Source organism: Neoarius graeffei, chromosome 4 (assembly GCF_027579695.1).
Source record: "Neoarius graeffei isolate fNeoGra1 chromosome 4, fNeoGra1.pri, whole genome shotgun sequence".
Lineage (NCBI taxonomy): Eukaryota > Metazoa > Chordata > Actinopteri > Siluriformes > Ariidae > Neoarius > Neoarius graeffei.
In genome coordinates, this window is record NC_083572.1 from 40889353 (window position 1) to 40904715 (window position 15363).

The window sequence follows — 15363 nt, forward strand, 5'->3', positions numbered from 1 at the left end:
ACTTCCGGCACGCAACATCCCGATGGCCCGTTCACGTTGATTTTGGCTTAGGCGTGGCATCTTCAATAACGACAATTTTCCCATCATTTCCCCCGGGTATTTATAGGCGAGATTGTGTGTGTACAGTGTACGCAAAATTTGTTTGAAAATTAAAGCCTGTCCATGTCATTGACTACCCGAGTCATATTGTACGTTATTGAGTACAACTCCCTTAAATTCTGATTTGAGCACAGATTTGGAACTTATTCGGGCGGAACGAAGTTATTTTTCCATTGTGATATATTTCTTTTCTTCTTGAGATAAACTCAGCACGAATTCAGCAAGTTTTATCAATGTGCGTTTTTAAAGTTACTTAGTGTTGTTAGACATGATGAACTTTCACTACATACTGATTCATCCTGTTAGATTTTATTCCTGATCGTCTGCTTTAGTCCTGTAAGTCTTGCAGCAAACGTGTTTAACTGCTTTGCAGTCTGGTGGAGCTCGTTCTTGTAATTTAACTCCGTGTAACAGCACAAGGTGTTTTGTGAGGGGAAACCAAAATCTTCATGGCAGTTCTCCTTTGTGCCTAATGTGTGAAGTGCGATTGGGTCTCAGAAAAAGGATCACGTTCGTGAATGTTCACTACTTTCCACCGCTCCTTATCGAGGTCTTCGTTTGACTTTGAAGTTTGCCTTCTTCTGTGGAAGTCTTTTGATGTCTCTCTCTCTCTAGTCTAAAAGACTACAAACTCCTCAGGCGACTTGGTTTCTTTTAACTAAATCCTAATAGAAATGGAGCACAGCGTCTTCAAGGTCGTCTCTGGTTGCGCTGCTGGAGAGTTTATCAATTCTGATAGATGTAGTGTCTGCTTTAGTTATGAACCATTAATGCAGACTAAACAACCAAAGATATGCTGTGTGAGACGTAGGACGAATGTGTCTTCAGTGCAAGTAATGCCAGATACACATGAAGTTGCGAGTTCCTTTATGTCTGATGGATCCCTGGAGATTGTTTAATTCTGCTGTCGTTTGGGTCCCAAAGCGCTACTGGCAGCCTTTTTATCTCGGATACAGATACAACAGAGTGGGAATGGAGAGCCCTGACTGCAAAGCCAATTTTGTAGAATACTTCAGAATTAAGCAGGGGTCAACAAATCAGTAACCCGGGTACCAGGGACGAGCAAATTTCATGTCGACCCTATTGCTGGGTTTCACGTGACGTCGCATCCGCCTCATTAGTTATTCAGAACTTTAGCTGGTGGTCTACCAAAGCTCAGTTGGCAAAGCGTTTGTACGGAGGAGGTGCATTGCTCGCATGAAAAACTGCTTACGCTTGTGTTGTTTTAGGTTGTTCGAATCGATCAAACTGTGAAACTGATAAGTTTCTTCAGGGTTCTCCGTGAAGTAATTAAAAAAAAAAGGGTGAACGAACACAGGATTTCACAAAAAGACGTTGAGAAAGGTGGGTTTTGAGCCTCTCACTGAAATCGAAGGGAGCAGAGTCGAAGTGTGCTCGAGTTTGCAGTGATCACTTGGTGAAAGGTTTGTATTTCCCTCTGAGCTATGTCGTTAGTGTTTTCCAAGTACTTTTCTTGCTACATGTCGTTATTTTACGGTACTTTTTTTAGTCACGAACTGCTAAAGTCCCCAGCTGTTTCTTTGTTCACGCCTCACAAAGTCCATATGCATGAAGGTCGCAACAAAATTCTTCCCCAGCCGTACAGTTACAATGCGCCGTGATCACTTCTCCGTCTTGTTTCACTAAGATCCAGGTCTTTAAAGGGGTTTCTGATGATTTTTGTGAATGATTTACCTGAGAGATCAGAGCCAACACAAGTGAGAATCAAGCGAATTGTTTGTTTACACTTCAACTTGCAGCGCGTCGTTGTAAAGACGCAAACGAAAAGCTGAAAAAAAAATACTCACATGGGCAAAAACAATCCAGGATTCATTGGGCAGCGACTTGATAGCGAGGTCCTTTACCCAGCTACGTACAAAAAAGTTGTAAGCCTCTACACTCTTCCACTGTTTCGTGGTGTAGAAGGACGTCTGCAACACCAGATAGTTCGAGATGTCGGGGAACTCGACTGAAGGGTAGTTTTCAAGATCGTATGACAAATCCTTCTTTCCCAGACTGTACGGCTCGATTCCATTGCACATAGCGATCTTCTGAGTGTATCTAAAGCCAGCAGCGGCTTCTAGATTACAAGCGTACTCTGAAGTTATCGCTAGTTGTTTGCACTACGGCAACCGTTTAGACCACCAGCTATTTCACTTCTGGTAAAACCGCTAAGAAAAGTCACGTGACTGAAACCCAGCAATTAGTGTCATCATCTTAACACCCTCCCCAGTAGTTATCCAAGAGACAAGTAAGCTCACCAGCCAAAAGAATCCAACTTTTTTACAAAGCAAAAACTTTGTACAAGGAAAACCAATATCTCATCTCATTATCTGTAGTCGCTTTATCCTGTTCTACAGGGTCGCAGGCAAGCTGGAGCCTATCCCAGCTGACTACGGGCGAAAGGCGGGGTACACCCTGGACAAGTCGCCAGGTCATCACAGCGCTGAAAACCAATATAATTTGGAAAATTACTTGCAAATAAACATGTTTGGACTCGAGACAGATTCAACATGTGCAGTTTTTCTGTCAGGTTCTGAAAGGTGTCAACAGAATATTAACTAGCTTTGAGCTGAAAAACAAGCCTCATGAAATGGCTTGAGAAACCCAATATAAACTAGCACATCTTTAAATGGGTTAACTTTTAAATGGGTATTGCTCCCCAATGTATAATCTTATTCTTGGGTGAAGGTTATTGAAATGCCGGAGATGAATCTGCCCTCCTTTTGTGAGATTAGAAGTAAAGGCCTATTATACTACTACTGCTACTTTTATTGAACTACTTGCTCAAGCAATCCTGACTTTTCTTTCCCAATTGTCCCTGTCTTCCATTGCTGCCGGGAGCTGATCTTTGCTCAGGTTGGTATCTCTTTCTCAAGTTGCTTGATGTATGTTATAGCAGGACTTCCTGCACTGGTGTAAGAAAGGTATGTAAGGCATATCTAATCAATAGGAAGCCATTTGGGATTCAGCTTGACTTGTGCAAGTGGCCTTAAATGTAAAGAACAGGCATGCATTACAGCACAATATAATTCTATCAATCATACGGTTATGCATAATTTTTACAATGCCTCAGAAAAGTGGTCACGATGGTAGGAATGAAATCAAATGACGTATATAATTTTTAATGATGCATTTACAAGCCCCTTCAAAGGTATTATAACTGCAAGACCAAGTCTTGTTCCAAATATTGGAACGTGTGACTGACGGGTCTTTCTTGATGCCCATGTGCGCTCTGTTAGATTGCTTGTTGAAACATTTTAATAGCTCTGAATATCTACTCTTGGCCTGAGTCCTGGGTTTCACTTGTGAAGACTGCATTTGTTGTTAAAAAGGATAAACCAACATGAAAACCAGAGAGCTGCCTATGGGGGGGGAGAAAGTAAGCCATTTCGAAGCTCAGAAAAAAAGAGAAGTCAGTCAGAGCCATAGCTAATACAACAATTTGGAATGTCCTGAAAAAGAAAGCACAAGTATACTAATAACCAGACACTGAACAGGTCAACCAAGGACAACTTGATCAATTAATGACAAACACTGTGAAAGCTGTGAAGAAAAACCCAAAAATAACAATCCGTGTGATCCCCAACAACCTCCACAGGGCAGTCATGAAGGTATGACAATCCACTGGAGGACGGCCCCATGTGGACAGTCAGAAGTCGCATTTGGAAGTTGGCTCTGGACACTTGAGGCCTCTGCATGCTCTTGCGACAAGGCTTTCGCAGATAGCTTTTCGCAGACAGTTGTAATTTATCGTTGAGCGGGGAGTAATAGGCGTGCGCGATGTTATTCACCGCCACAACGCAAGGGGGCGCGAAGTCGCGAAATCGCTAGGAGTAGTTGGTGGGTGTGGTTAGTGGTTTATCCTCCGGTTACTTATAATGACTAGAACTGGAGTCGTATAGATGTCCGTACTTCCTCACTTCCTCGATCAACCGCTCTTCGTGCTGCTCCATCTTCGCTCGTGTTTTTAAAAATGGCGGTCGTGAAAACAAACCAAACTGGGAAAGTAGGGAAGCGGAAGTGTGTGTACAGCGGATGTAGAGTGGACCAATCAGAGCCCTCTTGTCTGCGACGCTGTCTGCGAGGCTTCTGCGGTGGTCACAATTTTTGGGAGGTGCGCGCAGAGCATCTGCGAAGGTGGGGGGGCTACGCAGACGCTATCTGCGACGCCGTCTGCGAGGACTGGGTTGTCAGCATAAATTGGCCTTTAGTTTTTTATCCCCCGCTGGCCAAAAGGCCCAAAGGGGGATTATGTCGTGGTGATGTCCATCCGTCCTGGGAAGGGTGCTCATCTTCTGAAATCAGCTCCTCTCACAATTTTTGGAGGAATTTCACCACACTTGGCAGGATTCATTGTTATAAGTAATATGCATATTGTAATTTAATTAAATTTGGTCACATTTTACCAGAGTTACAGCCCTTGATTAACAAAATTATCCTTTGACAATTTCATGAGAGTTTTCCTTCTGAAATAAGCTCCTCTCTCACAATTGTTGGAGGAATTTCACGAAATCTGGTAAAAGGCATTGTTATATGTCAGTAGTACACATAGTAATTTCGATAAATTCGGTCGCATTGTACCAGAGTTACAGCCCTTGATTAACAGCCTTGTACTTTGACAATTTCGTGAAGGTGTGCTCGCCTTCTGACATCAACTCCTCTCGCAATTTGTGGACGAATTTCTTGAAGCTTGGCAAAAGGCCTTGTTATATGACGGTAATACACATATTGCGATTTAATTTCATTTGTGAAAATTTTCCCAGAGTTTTGACCCTTGATTTAAATAACTTTGACAATTTCATGAGGGTGTACGTTCTTCTGAAATCAACTCTTCTCACAATTTGTAGAGGAATTTCACCAAACTTGGCAGAAGCCTTTGTTATATGACAGTTATACGCATATTGAAATTTCGTTTAATTTGGGTAAATTTTCCCAGAGTTCTGCCCTTGATTATTAACAAACTTGTACTTTGGCAATTTCATCAAGGTGTGCTTGCTTTCTGAAATCAACTTCCCTCACAATTTTTATCCCCCGCTGGCTGAAAGGCCTGAAGGGGGATTATGTCGTGGCGATGTCCGTCCCGGGAAGGGTGCTCGCCTTCTGAAATCAACTCCTCTCACTATTTTTGGAAGAATTTCACCAAACTTGACAGGATTCTTTGTGATATGTCGGTAATACGCATATTGCGATTTGGTTAAATTCAGTCGCATTTTACCAGAGTTATGGCATCGTTACCAGCGGGGAATATTGTACTCTCGGAGCAGTCTTGTCTGTTATGGCTGAGGACAACAATTGACATGATAACTTTAGGACTGTGGTTGTCATGAACAGTTTTGCACTCAAGTTTTCATTAATGAACAGTTCATAACTTCAACAAAACAGACTTCATGTTAAAACTAGAACCCATTTCCTGGTTACACAGTTGTACTTTGTGACTATACAGGAGACAGGTATAAAAGAGGTTTTTTTTTTTTTTTTTTTTTTATTATCATGCTATCTGTTTTCACCCAAATGAAGATGGGTTCCCTTTTGAGTCTGGTTCCTCTCAAGGTTTCCACCTCATGTTGCCTGAGGGAGTTTTTCCCTTGCCAACGTCGCCACAGGCTTGCTCATTAGGGATAAATAAATGTACGAGGGATAAAATTAGCTCATGTTTAAAGCCTTTAATTTTCGGTAAATCTCCTTTGCGACAATGTCTGTTAAAAGCACTATACAAATAAACTTGACTTGGCACTGTTCAAAAAAGGCTTTGAGAGCAGAAATGGAGAGGCCATACCAAAGGTGCAAACCACTCCTCAGCAGTAAGAATGGGAAGGCCAGATTAGATTGTGCAAAGTAATACAGAGATGATCGACAAACATTCTGGAACCTCAGCCAAAGTGTGGAGAAGGAAATGCAACATCCAGGCTCCTTGGTGAAACACGGTGGCGGTAGTGTCATAGTTTGGACATGCATAGCTGCTTCTGGAACGATCTCACTATCCCTTCCCACCCCCCAGGGGTTTCTGAAAGGTGGTTTACATTTTTGGGGGGGGAGAATGACTACATATTGTGAAGACCCTGCAATTTAGGCCCTGATGAATTGAAGGAGGGTGTACTTTCTTTTTCCCATGACTGTAAATTCTTTGAAAATGCAAGAACCACCATACCTTCTGACAGCTTATTATTAAAGTAATATGTAATAAAAGTAAAGCATTAATGGCTATACTAGAACAAAACTAGAAATAATACTAATCTTTTTTTTTTCACTCTGGGTGCTGTGTGAGACGGCTGCCTCTCCAGTAGCTCTGTAGTTTTTAGCTCTTTAAACCTCTTTTTCCACCTTTTTTTTTTCTTTTTTGCTCTTCTTACGAAGACATAGTGTGTTTTTAACTATATAACATGGATATATTTAATTTTAACACACAACCAGGAGCCAGTTTTCTCACTTATTCGAGAGAGGAGCTGCTGGCCCTGAAAACAATGGGACGAGCCGGGATACGACACCCCATCCCGGCGGAGTTGAGGAGGAAACCCAGGGGCTGCAAAGCTGGAGCTAAGCTAAAGGCTAGGCTAGCGGACAGCCGGCGGCGCTGCAAACCATCCATTCCCTCCGTTATCATGGGGAATGCGAACTCGCTGCCGAATAAAGTCGACGAGCTTTCTGCTCTGTACAACCAGCGGATTTACCGGGAGAGCAGCTTATTTATCTTTACAGAGACATGGCTAACACACCTTGTACCAGATGCTAACGTGGACCTGCGGGGATTCACTGCTGTGAGGGCCGACAGAGACACTAACACATGCGGAAAAAGCAAAGGTGGGGGACTCATCGTTTATGTTAACAACCGCTGGTGTAACCTGGGACATATCTCCGTAAAGACAGTTTTATGTTGCCCGGACTTGGAGCTGCTAGCCGTTAGCCTGCGGCCATATTATCTGCCGAGGGAGTTCAGTCACGTGATCACCATCTGTGTTTACATCCCTCCGAAGGCAGATGCAGCCGCTGCATGTGAGAGGATTCACTCTGTCACAGCAAGGCTGCAGAGACAGCACGCTGAGGCATTTATCATCATTTCTGGGGACTTTAATCACGCTACTTTGGACTCTACTTTGGCTGTTTTTTACCAGGCTGTGGATTGTCCAACAAGGAACAACAGGACAATTGACTTGCTGTATGCTAATGTGAGGGATGCATACAGTGTCACACCCCTCCCCCCACTAGGGAAGTCTGACCACAACCTGGTTCTTCTACAGCCGAAGTACACCCCCCTGGTTCAAAGGCAGCCTGCAACAACTAGCTCCATCAGGAGGTGGTCCCCTGAAATGGAAGATGCCCTCAGAGACTGCTATGACATCACGGACTGGGATGTGCTGCTTAGCCCACACTGTGAGGACATAGAGGGGCTGACGCACTGTCTGACAGATTACCTCAACTTCTGTGCAGACGTGGTCTCCCCCGCTAAGACTGTTCAGTGTTACCCTAATAATAAGCCATGGGGTAACACAGGAAGTCAAAGCTGTCCTCAACAGGAAGAAGGCTGCCTTCAGGAGCAGGGATAGGGAGGTGATGAAAGCAGCACAGCAGGAGGTGAAACGCTGCATGAGGGAAGCTAAGGACAGTTACAGGAGAAAGGTGGAGCAGAAGCTGAAGGAGAACAGCATGAGGGAGGTCTGGGAAGGTGTGAAAACCATCACAGGCCACAATACAAAGACCAGAGTCGTTGAGGGGACAGTGGAGAGGGCGAACGAGTTGAATGACTTCTTCAATCGGTTCAACCAGCCCACGTCCCCCCCACCCTCTCCCTCACTGCAGCCATCTCTCCTTCTTCCCTCAACACACCTCCCCCCAGTCATCACAGCAGCCCCCTCCTCCCCCACCTAAACACAGACTCCTCTATGCATTACTGCAGACCAGGTCAGAGGTCAACTGAGGAAGCTTCACCCCAGGAAAGCAGCAGGCCCAGACAAGGTATGTCCACGACTACTGAAGACCTGTGCTGCTGAACTGGGTGAACCACTCCAATGTATCTTCAACCTCAGCCTGCAGCTGGGGAGAGTGCCAACTCTCTGGAAGACATCATGTATCATTCCAGTTCCCAAAAAGAATCGGCCCAGCGAGCTGAACGACTTCCGACCGGTGGCACTCACTTCACATCTGATGAAGACATTGGAGCGGCTCTTCCTCAGCCTCCTCAGACCCCAGGTACAACATGCCCAGGACTGTCTGCAGTTTGCATACCGGGCAGGTGTCGGTGTGGAAGATGCCATCCTCTACCTGCTACACCGAGCCCACTCGCATCTGGATAAAGGAAATGGCACGGTGAGGATCCTCTTCTTGGACTTCTCGAGTGCCTTCAACACCATCCAGCCCCTCCTGCTTCAGGACAAACTGAACAGGATGCGAGTGGACCCCTGCCTGGTCACCTGGATCTCCAGCTACCTCACGGACAGGCCGCAGTACGTCAGGCTGAAGGACATTACGTCTGACACTAATTAGCAGCACCGGAGCACCCCAGGGCACAGTGCTGGCCCCTCTTCTCTTCACCCTGTACACCGTGGACTTCTGCTACAACTCGGAGCTGTGTCACATTCAGAAGTTTGCCGATGACACGATGACACATTGGGTGTATCAGTGACGACAGAGAGGAGGAGTATAGGAGCCTGGTGAGGGACTTTGCTGTGCGGTGCAACAGGAACCATCTGCAGCTTAACACCTCGAAGACCAAGGAGCTGGTCGTTGACTTTGGGAGGTCCAGACCAAGGTCACAACCAGTTCTAATCGAGGGAGTCGAGGTGGAGGCTGTGGATTCCTACAACCCCGATTCCAAAAAAGTTGGGACAAAGTACAAATTGTAAATAAAAACGGAATGCAACGATGTGGAAGTTTAAAAATTCCATATTTTATTCAGAATAGAACATAGATGACATATCAAATGTTTAAACTGAGAAAATGTATCATTTAAAGAGAAAAATTAGGTGATTTTTTAAATTTCATGACAACACCACATCTCAAAAAAGTTGGGACAAGGCCATGTTTACCACTGTGAGACATCCCCTTTTCTCTTTACAACAGTCTGTAAACGTCTGGGGACTGAGGAGACAAGTTGCTCAAGTTTAGGGATAGGAATGTTAACCCATTCTTGTCTAATGTAGGATTCTAGCTGCTCAACTGTCTAGGTCTTTTTTTTGTCGTATCTTCCGTTTTATGATGCGCCAAATGTTTTCTATGGGTGAAAGATCTGGACTGCAGGCTGGCCAGTTCAGTACCCGGACCCTTCTTCTACGCAGCCATGATGCTGTAATTGATGCAGTATGTGGTTTGGCATTGTCATGTTGGAAAATGCAAGGTCTTCCTTGAAAGAGACGTCGTCTGGATGGGAGCATATGTTGCTCTAGAACCTGGATATACCTTTCAGCATTGATGGTGTCTTTCCAGATGTGTAAGCTGCCCATGCCACACGCGCTAATGCAACCCTGTACCATCAGAGATGCAGGCTTCTGAACTGAGCGCTGATAACAACTTGGGTCGTCCTTCTCCTCTTTAGTCCGAATGACACGGCGTCCCTGATTTCCATAAAGAACTTCAAATTTTGATTCTTCTGACCACAGAACAGTTTTCCACTTTGCCACAGTCCATTTTAAATGAGCCTTGGCCCAGAGAAGACGTCTGCGCTTCTGGATCATGTTTAGATACGGCTTCTTCTTTGAACTATAGAGTTTTAGCTGGCAACGGCAGATGGCACGGTGAATTGTGTTCACAGATAATGTTCTCTGGAAATATTCCTGAGCCCATTTTGTGATTTCCAATACAGAAGCCTGTATGTGATGCAGTGCCGTCTAAGGGCCCAAAGATCACGGGCACCCAGTATGGTTTTCTGGCCTTGACCCTTACGCACAGAGATTCTTCCAGATTCTCTGAATCTTTTGATGATCTTATGCACTGTAGATGATGATATGTTCAAACTCTTTGCAATTTTACACTGTCGAACTCCTTTCTGATATTGCGCCACTATTTGTCGGTGCAGAATTAGGGGGATTGGTGATTCTCTTCCCATCTTTACTTCTGCGAGCCGCTGCCACTCCAAGATGCTCTTTTTATACCCAGTCATGTTAATGACCTATTGCCAATTGACCTAATGAGTTGCAATTTGGTCCTCCAGCTGTTCCTTTTTTGTACCTTTAACTTTTCCAGCCTCTTATTGCCCCGTCCCAACTTTTTTGAGATGTGTTGCTGTCATGAAATTTCAAATGAGCCAATATTTGGCATGAAATTTCAAAATGTCTCACTTTCGACATTTGATATGTTGTCTATGTTCTATTGTGAATACAATGTCAGTTTTTGAGATTTTTAAATTATTGCATTGTTTTTATTTACAATTTGTACTTTGTCCCAACTTTTTTGGAATCGGGGTTGTACAAGTACCTCGGGCTGTGGCTGGACAGCAAGCTGGACTGGACTTGCAACACCAAACACTTATACAGGAAGGGACAGAGCAGGCTATACTTCCTTAGGAGGCTGCGGTCCTTTAACATCTACAGGAAACTCCTGTGGATGTTCTATCAGTCTGTGGTCGTCAGTGTCCTGTTTTACACCGTGGTGTGCTGGGGGGGCAGCACATCCAAGAAGGACACATCCAGGCTGGACAAACTGATCAGGCGGGCTGGCTCTGTGGTCGGCATGAAGCTGGAGTCTCTGGTGACGGTGGCAGAGAAGAGGTCTATGGACAAACTATTGAACATCATGGACAATGCCAGTCACCTTCTGCACACCGTCATCAGCAACCAGAGGAGCCTGTTGAGTGACAGAATGCTCCTTCCCAAGTGCAGGACGAATAGACTCAAAAACTCATTTGTCCCTCACGCCATCAGACTGTACAACTCTTCTCTGGGGGGGAGGAGGGGTAACAGGAGGACAGAGGACGGGAAGGAGCGGTAGCCTAGCCTAACAATAAGCAGTATCGGACAATGTGCAATATAATGTGCAATATAAAGTGCAATATCTTTCCTGCTCTCCCCCCCCCCATACACACACACTTGCCCTAACCTCACTTCTCCCCCCTTCCTCTCTTCCCCATATCTTATTCTTTTATGTTTGTATATGTAAATACTTACTTAATTTATTTTAATTTATTGAGAAGTTTTCTCTATTTCTTTTCTCTGTTTATCTGTAATGATGCTGCTGGAATCTTAATTTCCCTGAGGGAACCCGCCCAAAGGGATCAATAAAGTTTTATCTAATCTAATCTAATCTAATGGATATGGTGGGGTTTTTCCATGCAGAGGCGATTTAATATGAACAAGCCAGTACGTTAACAGAGCGATGTAAGCATTTGTACCTTATTTGAACACTGCAGGCAGAAGAGTGAGCTTGGCCAGTCTGGGTTAAAGGTTCCTCGGGTGGAGGACGTTATGCACCTTGCTGTGGTTGCTTGTGGAAATCGACTAGAGGAAACGCTTACCATGGTTAAATCAGCACTCCTCTTCAGCATCAAGAAGATCAAGTTTCACATCTTTGCAGAGGACGAACTGAGAGAACAGTTTGAGAAAGAGGTAAGAGTTCAGTTAGTTTTCTCCATCTCCTGGTTCTTCCTTTTCTTATCAAGTAAACATTGTGGTTTATTTTTCTGACCGTTTACTCCATGTTGAGTTGCTCATATTTAGCAGCGTTTGCTTGCATTTGGTTGATGGCTTATCTCTGAGAAGGATGCACAAACGTTTATCAGGAAAAGCAGGCCCGAGTCATTTCTCTTTCTGAATCATACCTTTAATTTGACTTCAACTCTTATCAGAACTCTTTTCTGGCCATATATGTATTACCTTCCACTTGGTTTGAATTTTGCATTATCAACCCATACAAGATCCTTCTTGCGTACACAATTCTGGTGTTTTATGAAGGTCACTTCCATTGTTTTTTTTTCCTGCAGAACATGTTGCTTTTCATTGCAACTTGGCTCCATAAGGAATTAATATAGATATTTTGGTGCTGCCTAAAAACGGAGCTCCTGATGAGTGTATGAGCAAAATATTTGCGAGGGCACAACACCAACCTGGATAATCAGAGTGTGCAGCCATAGACTTCAACATACACACACACACACACACACACACACACACACACACACACACACACAATGCCATTAGGACTAATTACCATGCACCTGTTCCTGATTAGAGTGCAGTCACAGCACATACATAGAAGGATTCTCAATAACGCACCCTGTGTCCGAAATCACTCACTATATAGTGGACAACATAGTGAGCTCACCATTTTGTAGTGCGGTCCGAATGTATATTGAGAATTATTACACCCTGTATAGTTGGACTCATAGTATCCCACAATGAAGGGCCAACATTTCAAGCCTCTTCACCCTCGTACAAAAGGCGCAGGTGAGATGGGCTGGGCATGTCAACCGCATGCCTGACCACCGCATCCCAAAGCTCAGCAGGGGCAAGCGCTCAGTTGGAGGACAAAAGAAGAGGTTCAAAGAATGTCTCAAATCATCATTAAAGGACCTTAACATTGGAGGTCCAGGTCCAACACCTGGGAACTACTTGCCCAAAGTCTATCAAAGTGGCGCAGCCTAATCTGCACCAGTGCCCACAATGCTGAAAACAAAAGAACCACTGCTGCAGAGAACAAGCCCGGAAAATGAGAGATTACACTTCCCAGAGCACCACAGCCCCACCCACCTGCGCACAACATGTGGGAGAGCTTTCCGAGCCCGCATTGAACTTGTTAGCCATCTGCGGACCCACCAGCCCTGTCAGTGAATCCAGGAGCCTATGGTCATCCTCGACGATGAGGGATGAACAGCATCCCACAATGCACCATGAAAAGTAGTGTACAACCGATGGTCACTAACCAAGCAATATATGCCATCATGCATTGCGGTCGTGCTGAAAGAAAAAATAAGTGTGTTGGGGTGAATGGACGGAGGAAGAAAGACATGATAAACAGACATTCGAGTACAGTTAAAAAGAGTAAGAGAATAGAAAAAAGCTAAAATAGAATAAGACAGATAAAACACAAGAATAAAAGTTTCAGTGCAGAGCGAGGAATGAAACAAAAGCCTCAAATTCGATTGAATAAAAGGCAGCGGCAAGGAAGAAAGTATTCAGCCTTGATTTAATAGAACTTAAAGATGCAGCAGGCACACACAAAGTACTTTGGATTTATTAATGTTGGAAATACGCTCAGTATAATACGCATTAATCACAAAAATGCATGCATGTATTTATTTTGAAAACCCACCAGCCGACTGATCTGGCACGTTTTAATTGTGCGACAGTAATGACATAAGTAATGGTGCGGCGGAATAGTGTCCACAAGTGTTTTAATTTTACCAATGAGCTCACTATATAGTCCTCTACATAGAATTCCCTAGATAGTGAGTAGGGAGTAGTGAATGAGTGATTTCAGTCACAGCCACAGACTTTGCAAAGTATACGCTCTGTACCCTGTGTCTGATGTTACCAAGCCTTTATATTTTGTATCACTTTTTTCTACTATTGACCCCGTTTGTGTTTTTGGACTGTGAATATTGTATTACCTCTGATATCCTGTCTGTGTCTCGCTCGACCACTGCTTGTTTTTCAGCTCTGCCATTTTCTCCGTTTCGGATCTGTTTGCTAGCATGGGTTTGATAAAACTCTTCCTGCACTTACATCTGTCTTTTGCCCTTACATGACCGAACCTGTCGATGGTCCAACAAGCTAGAGGACTAATAAAACCGTTTTGAACATTTTCCATAAAATCTGTTCGTAAATGATTCCACGTTATTTTTTAAAAAGCAAATTAAAAATAACTGCTTGATTAAAAACCCATTTATGTTATGTAAATAAAGATACCAGTTTTGTTGTCTGCTGGTCAAGTGTTTGAGATGTTGCCTTGCACTTAATCTTGGACACCCTGTGGTGGTACACGGATGTACATCGTATAGTCAAGCCATCAAAAATCAGGTCGATGCATTTCTTTTAAGTGAGGGGCTCCGTTCCATTATCACGGACAAATTCCTCAGGCTGTCGCTGTTTTTAAGTACTTAACAGGGTTTCCGCGGAGTCTTAAAAAGTCTAAAATTTGATAATCCTAATTTAAGGCCTTAAAAAGTCTAAAATACGAGCATATTTTGCATTGTAGGTCTTAAATGTAATTTTGTGAAGTCTTAAATCCTTACGTCCATTTTACCCCATTCGTTTTTTTTTTTTGTTAAATGCGTTGGTGATATTCATAATTAGTCATATAGGCTAGGCCTACTTAGTATCAGTAGGCTACGCTGCAAACTACAAATGAGACACAGTGGAATCCGGCGTCTAGCCCGGTTGGCATGGTGATGCACAGGGCATGGCACGCGCGCATTTGGACAGTAGAGCCTAAAAGAAGCGAGGGAGATTGTCACGGTTTGTAGCAAAATGGGCAAACGCAAGTTTAATGACTGCTGGCTTGAACGCAATGATTTCTTAGACTGGTTAAAACGTGTACCAAACAATCCGTTTGAGGCGTACTGCACATTGTGCAAAAGAACACTCAAACTCGGCACCCTGGGTGTAAAGGCACTGGAATCGCACGCGAAAGCGGAGAAGCACCAGGCTGCCCATAAAAGTCTGCAACATTGGCATGCCATCACTCAATTTTGTTCACCGTTGTCAGGTCCAAGCACATCTCGAGACGGTGTATCAGCTAACTCCGTGCAAACTGTAACGTTACAACACACAAACCGTACGGAATCGAATGCCTCATCCTCAAGTGATTTGCGGGATGTCTTTGGCTCCACTGCAACTTGGTTCCTCATTAATGCAAGAGCGCACCCTAGGGATGTAATGAGTTCATTGGTGAATGATAATAAATTTTGTTATTTTGAAAGTAATTCAGGCTCTCCCAATTTTCTTTATTTTTTTTGTGCAGCATAAGTCTTAAATTTAACCTGATATGGTCTTAAAAAGTCTTAAATTGAACTTGTTCAAGCCTGCAGAAACCCTGACTTAAGTACCCATTACCGAATTCGGTCACCCTTCTTACAAAGTCTCAAATCTTTTTACACTATGCTTAAGGGCACTAGGTAAGGCATTCAGGAAGTGTAGCATCGGGTTACACTGTATTGCCAAACGTTTGTGGACACCTGAGAATCATGCTCGTACAGTGGTGCTTGAAGGTTTGTGAACCCTTTAGAATTTTCTATATTTCTGCATAAATATGACCTAAAACAACAACAGATTTTCACACAAGTCCTAAAAATAGATAGTCAAGTCACAGTCCCTTCCTACACCATGTGGCGCATAGGGC

At 43.9% G+C, this 15363-nt stretch overlaps 1 protein-coding gene across 1 annotated transcript in view; it reads left to right on the forward strand.

Annotated features, from left to right (window-relative positions):
- The window catches only part of gxylt2 (glucoside xylosyltransferase 2), a 122589-nt gene that overhangs the window by 76433 nt on the left and 30793 nt on the right, over positions 1 to 15363 (forward strand). The window contains exon 2 of the mRNA XM_060919255.1: positions 11438 to 11633. Within this exon, the coding sequence (XP_060775238.1) occupies positions 11438 to 11633 (196 nt within the window). The remainder of the gene's footprint in view (positions 1 to 11437; positions 11634 to 15363) is intronic.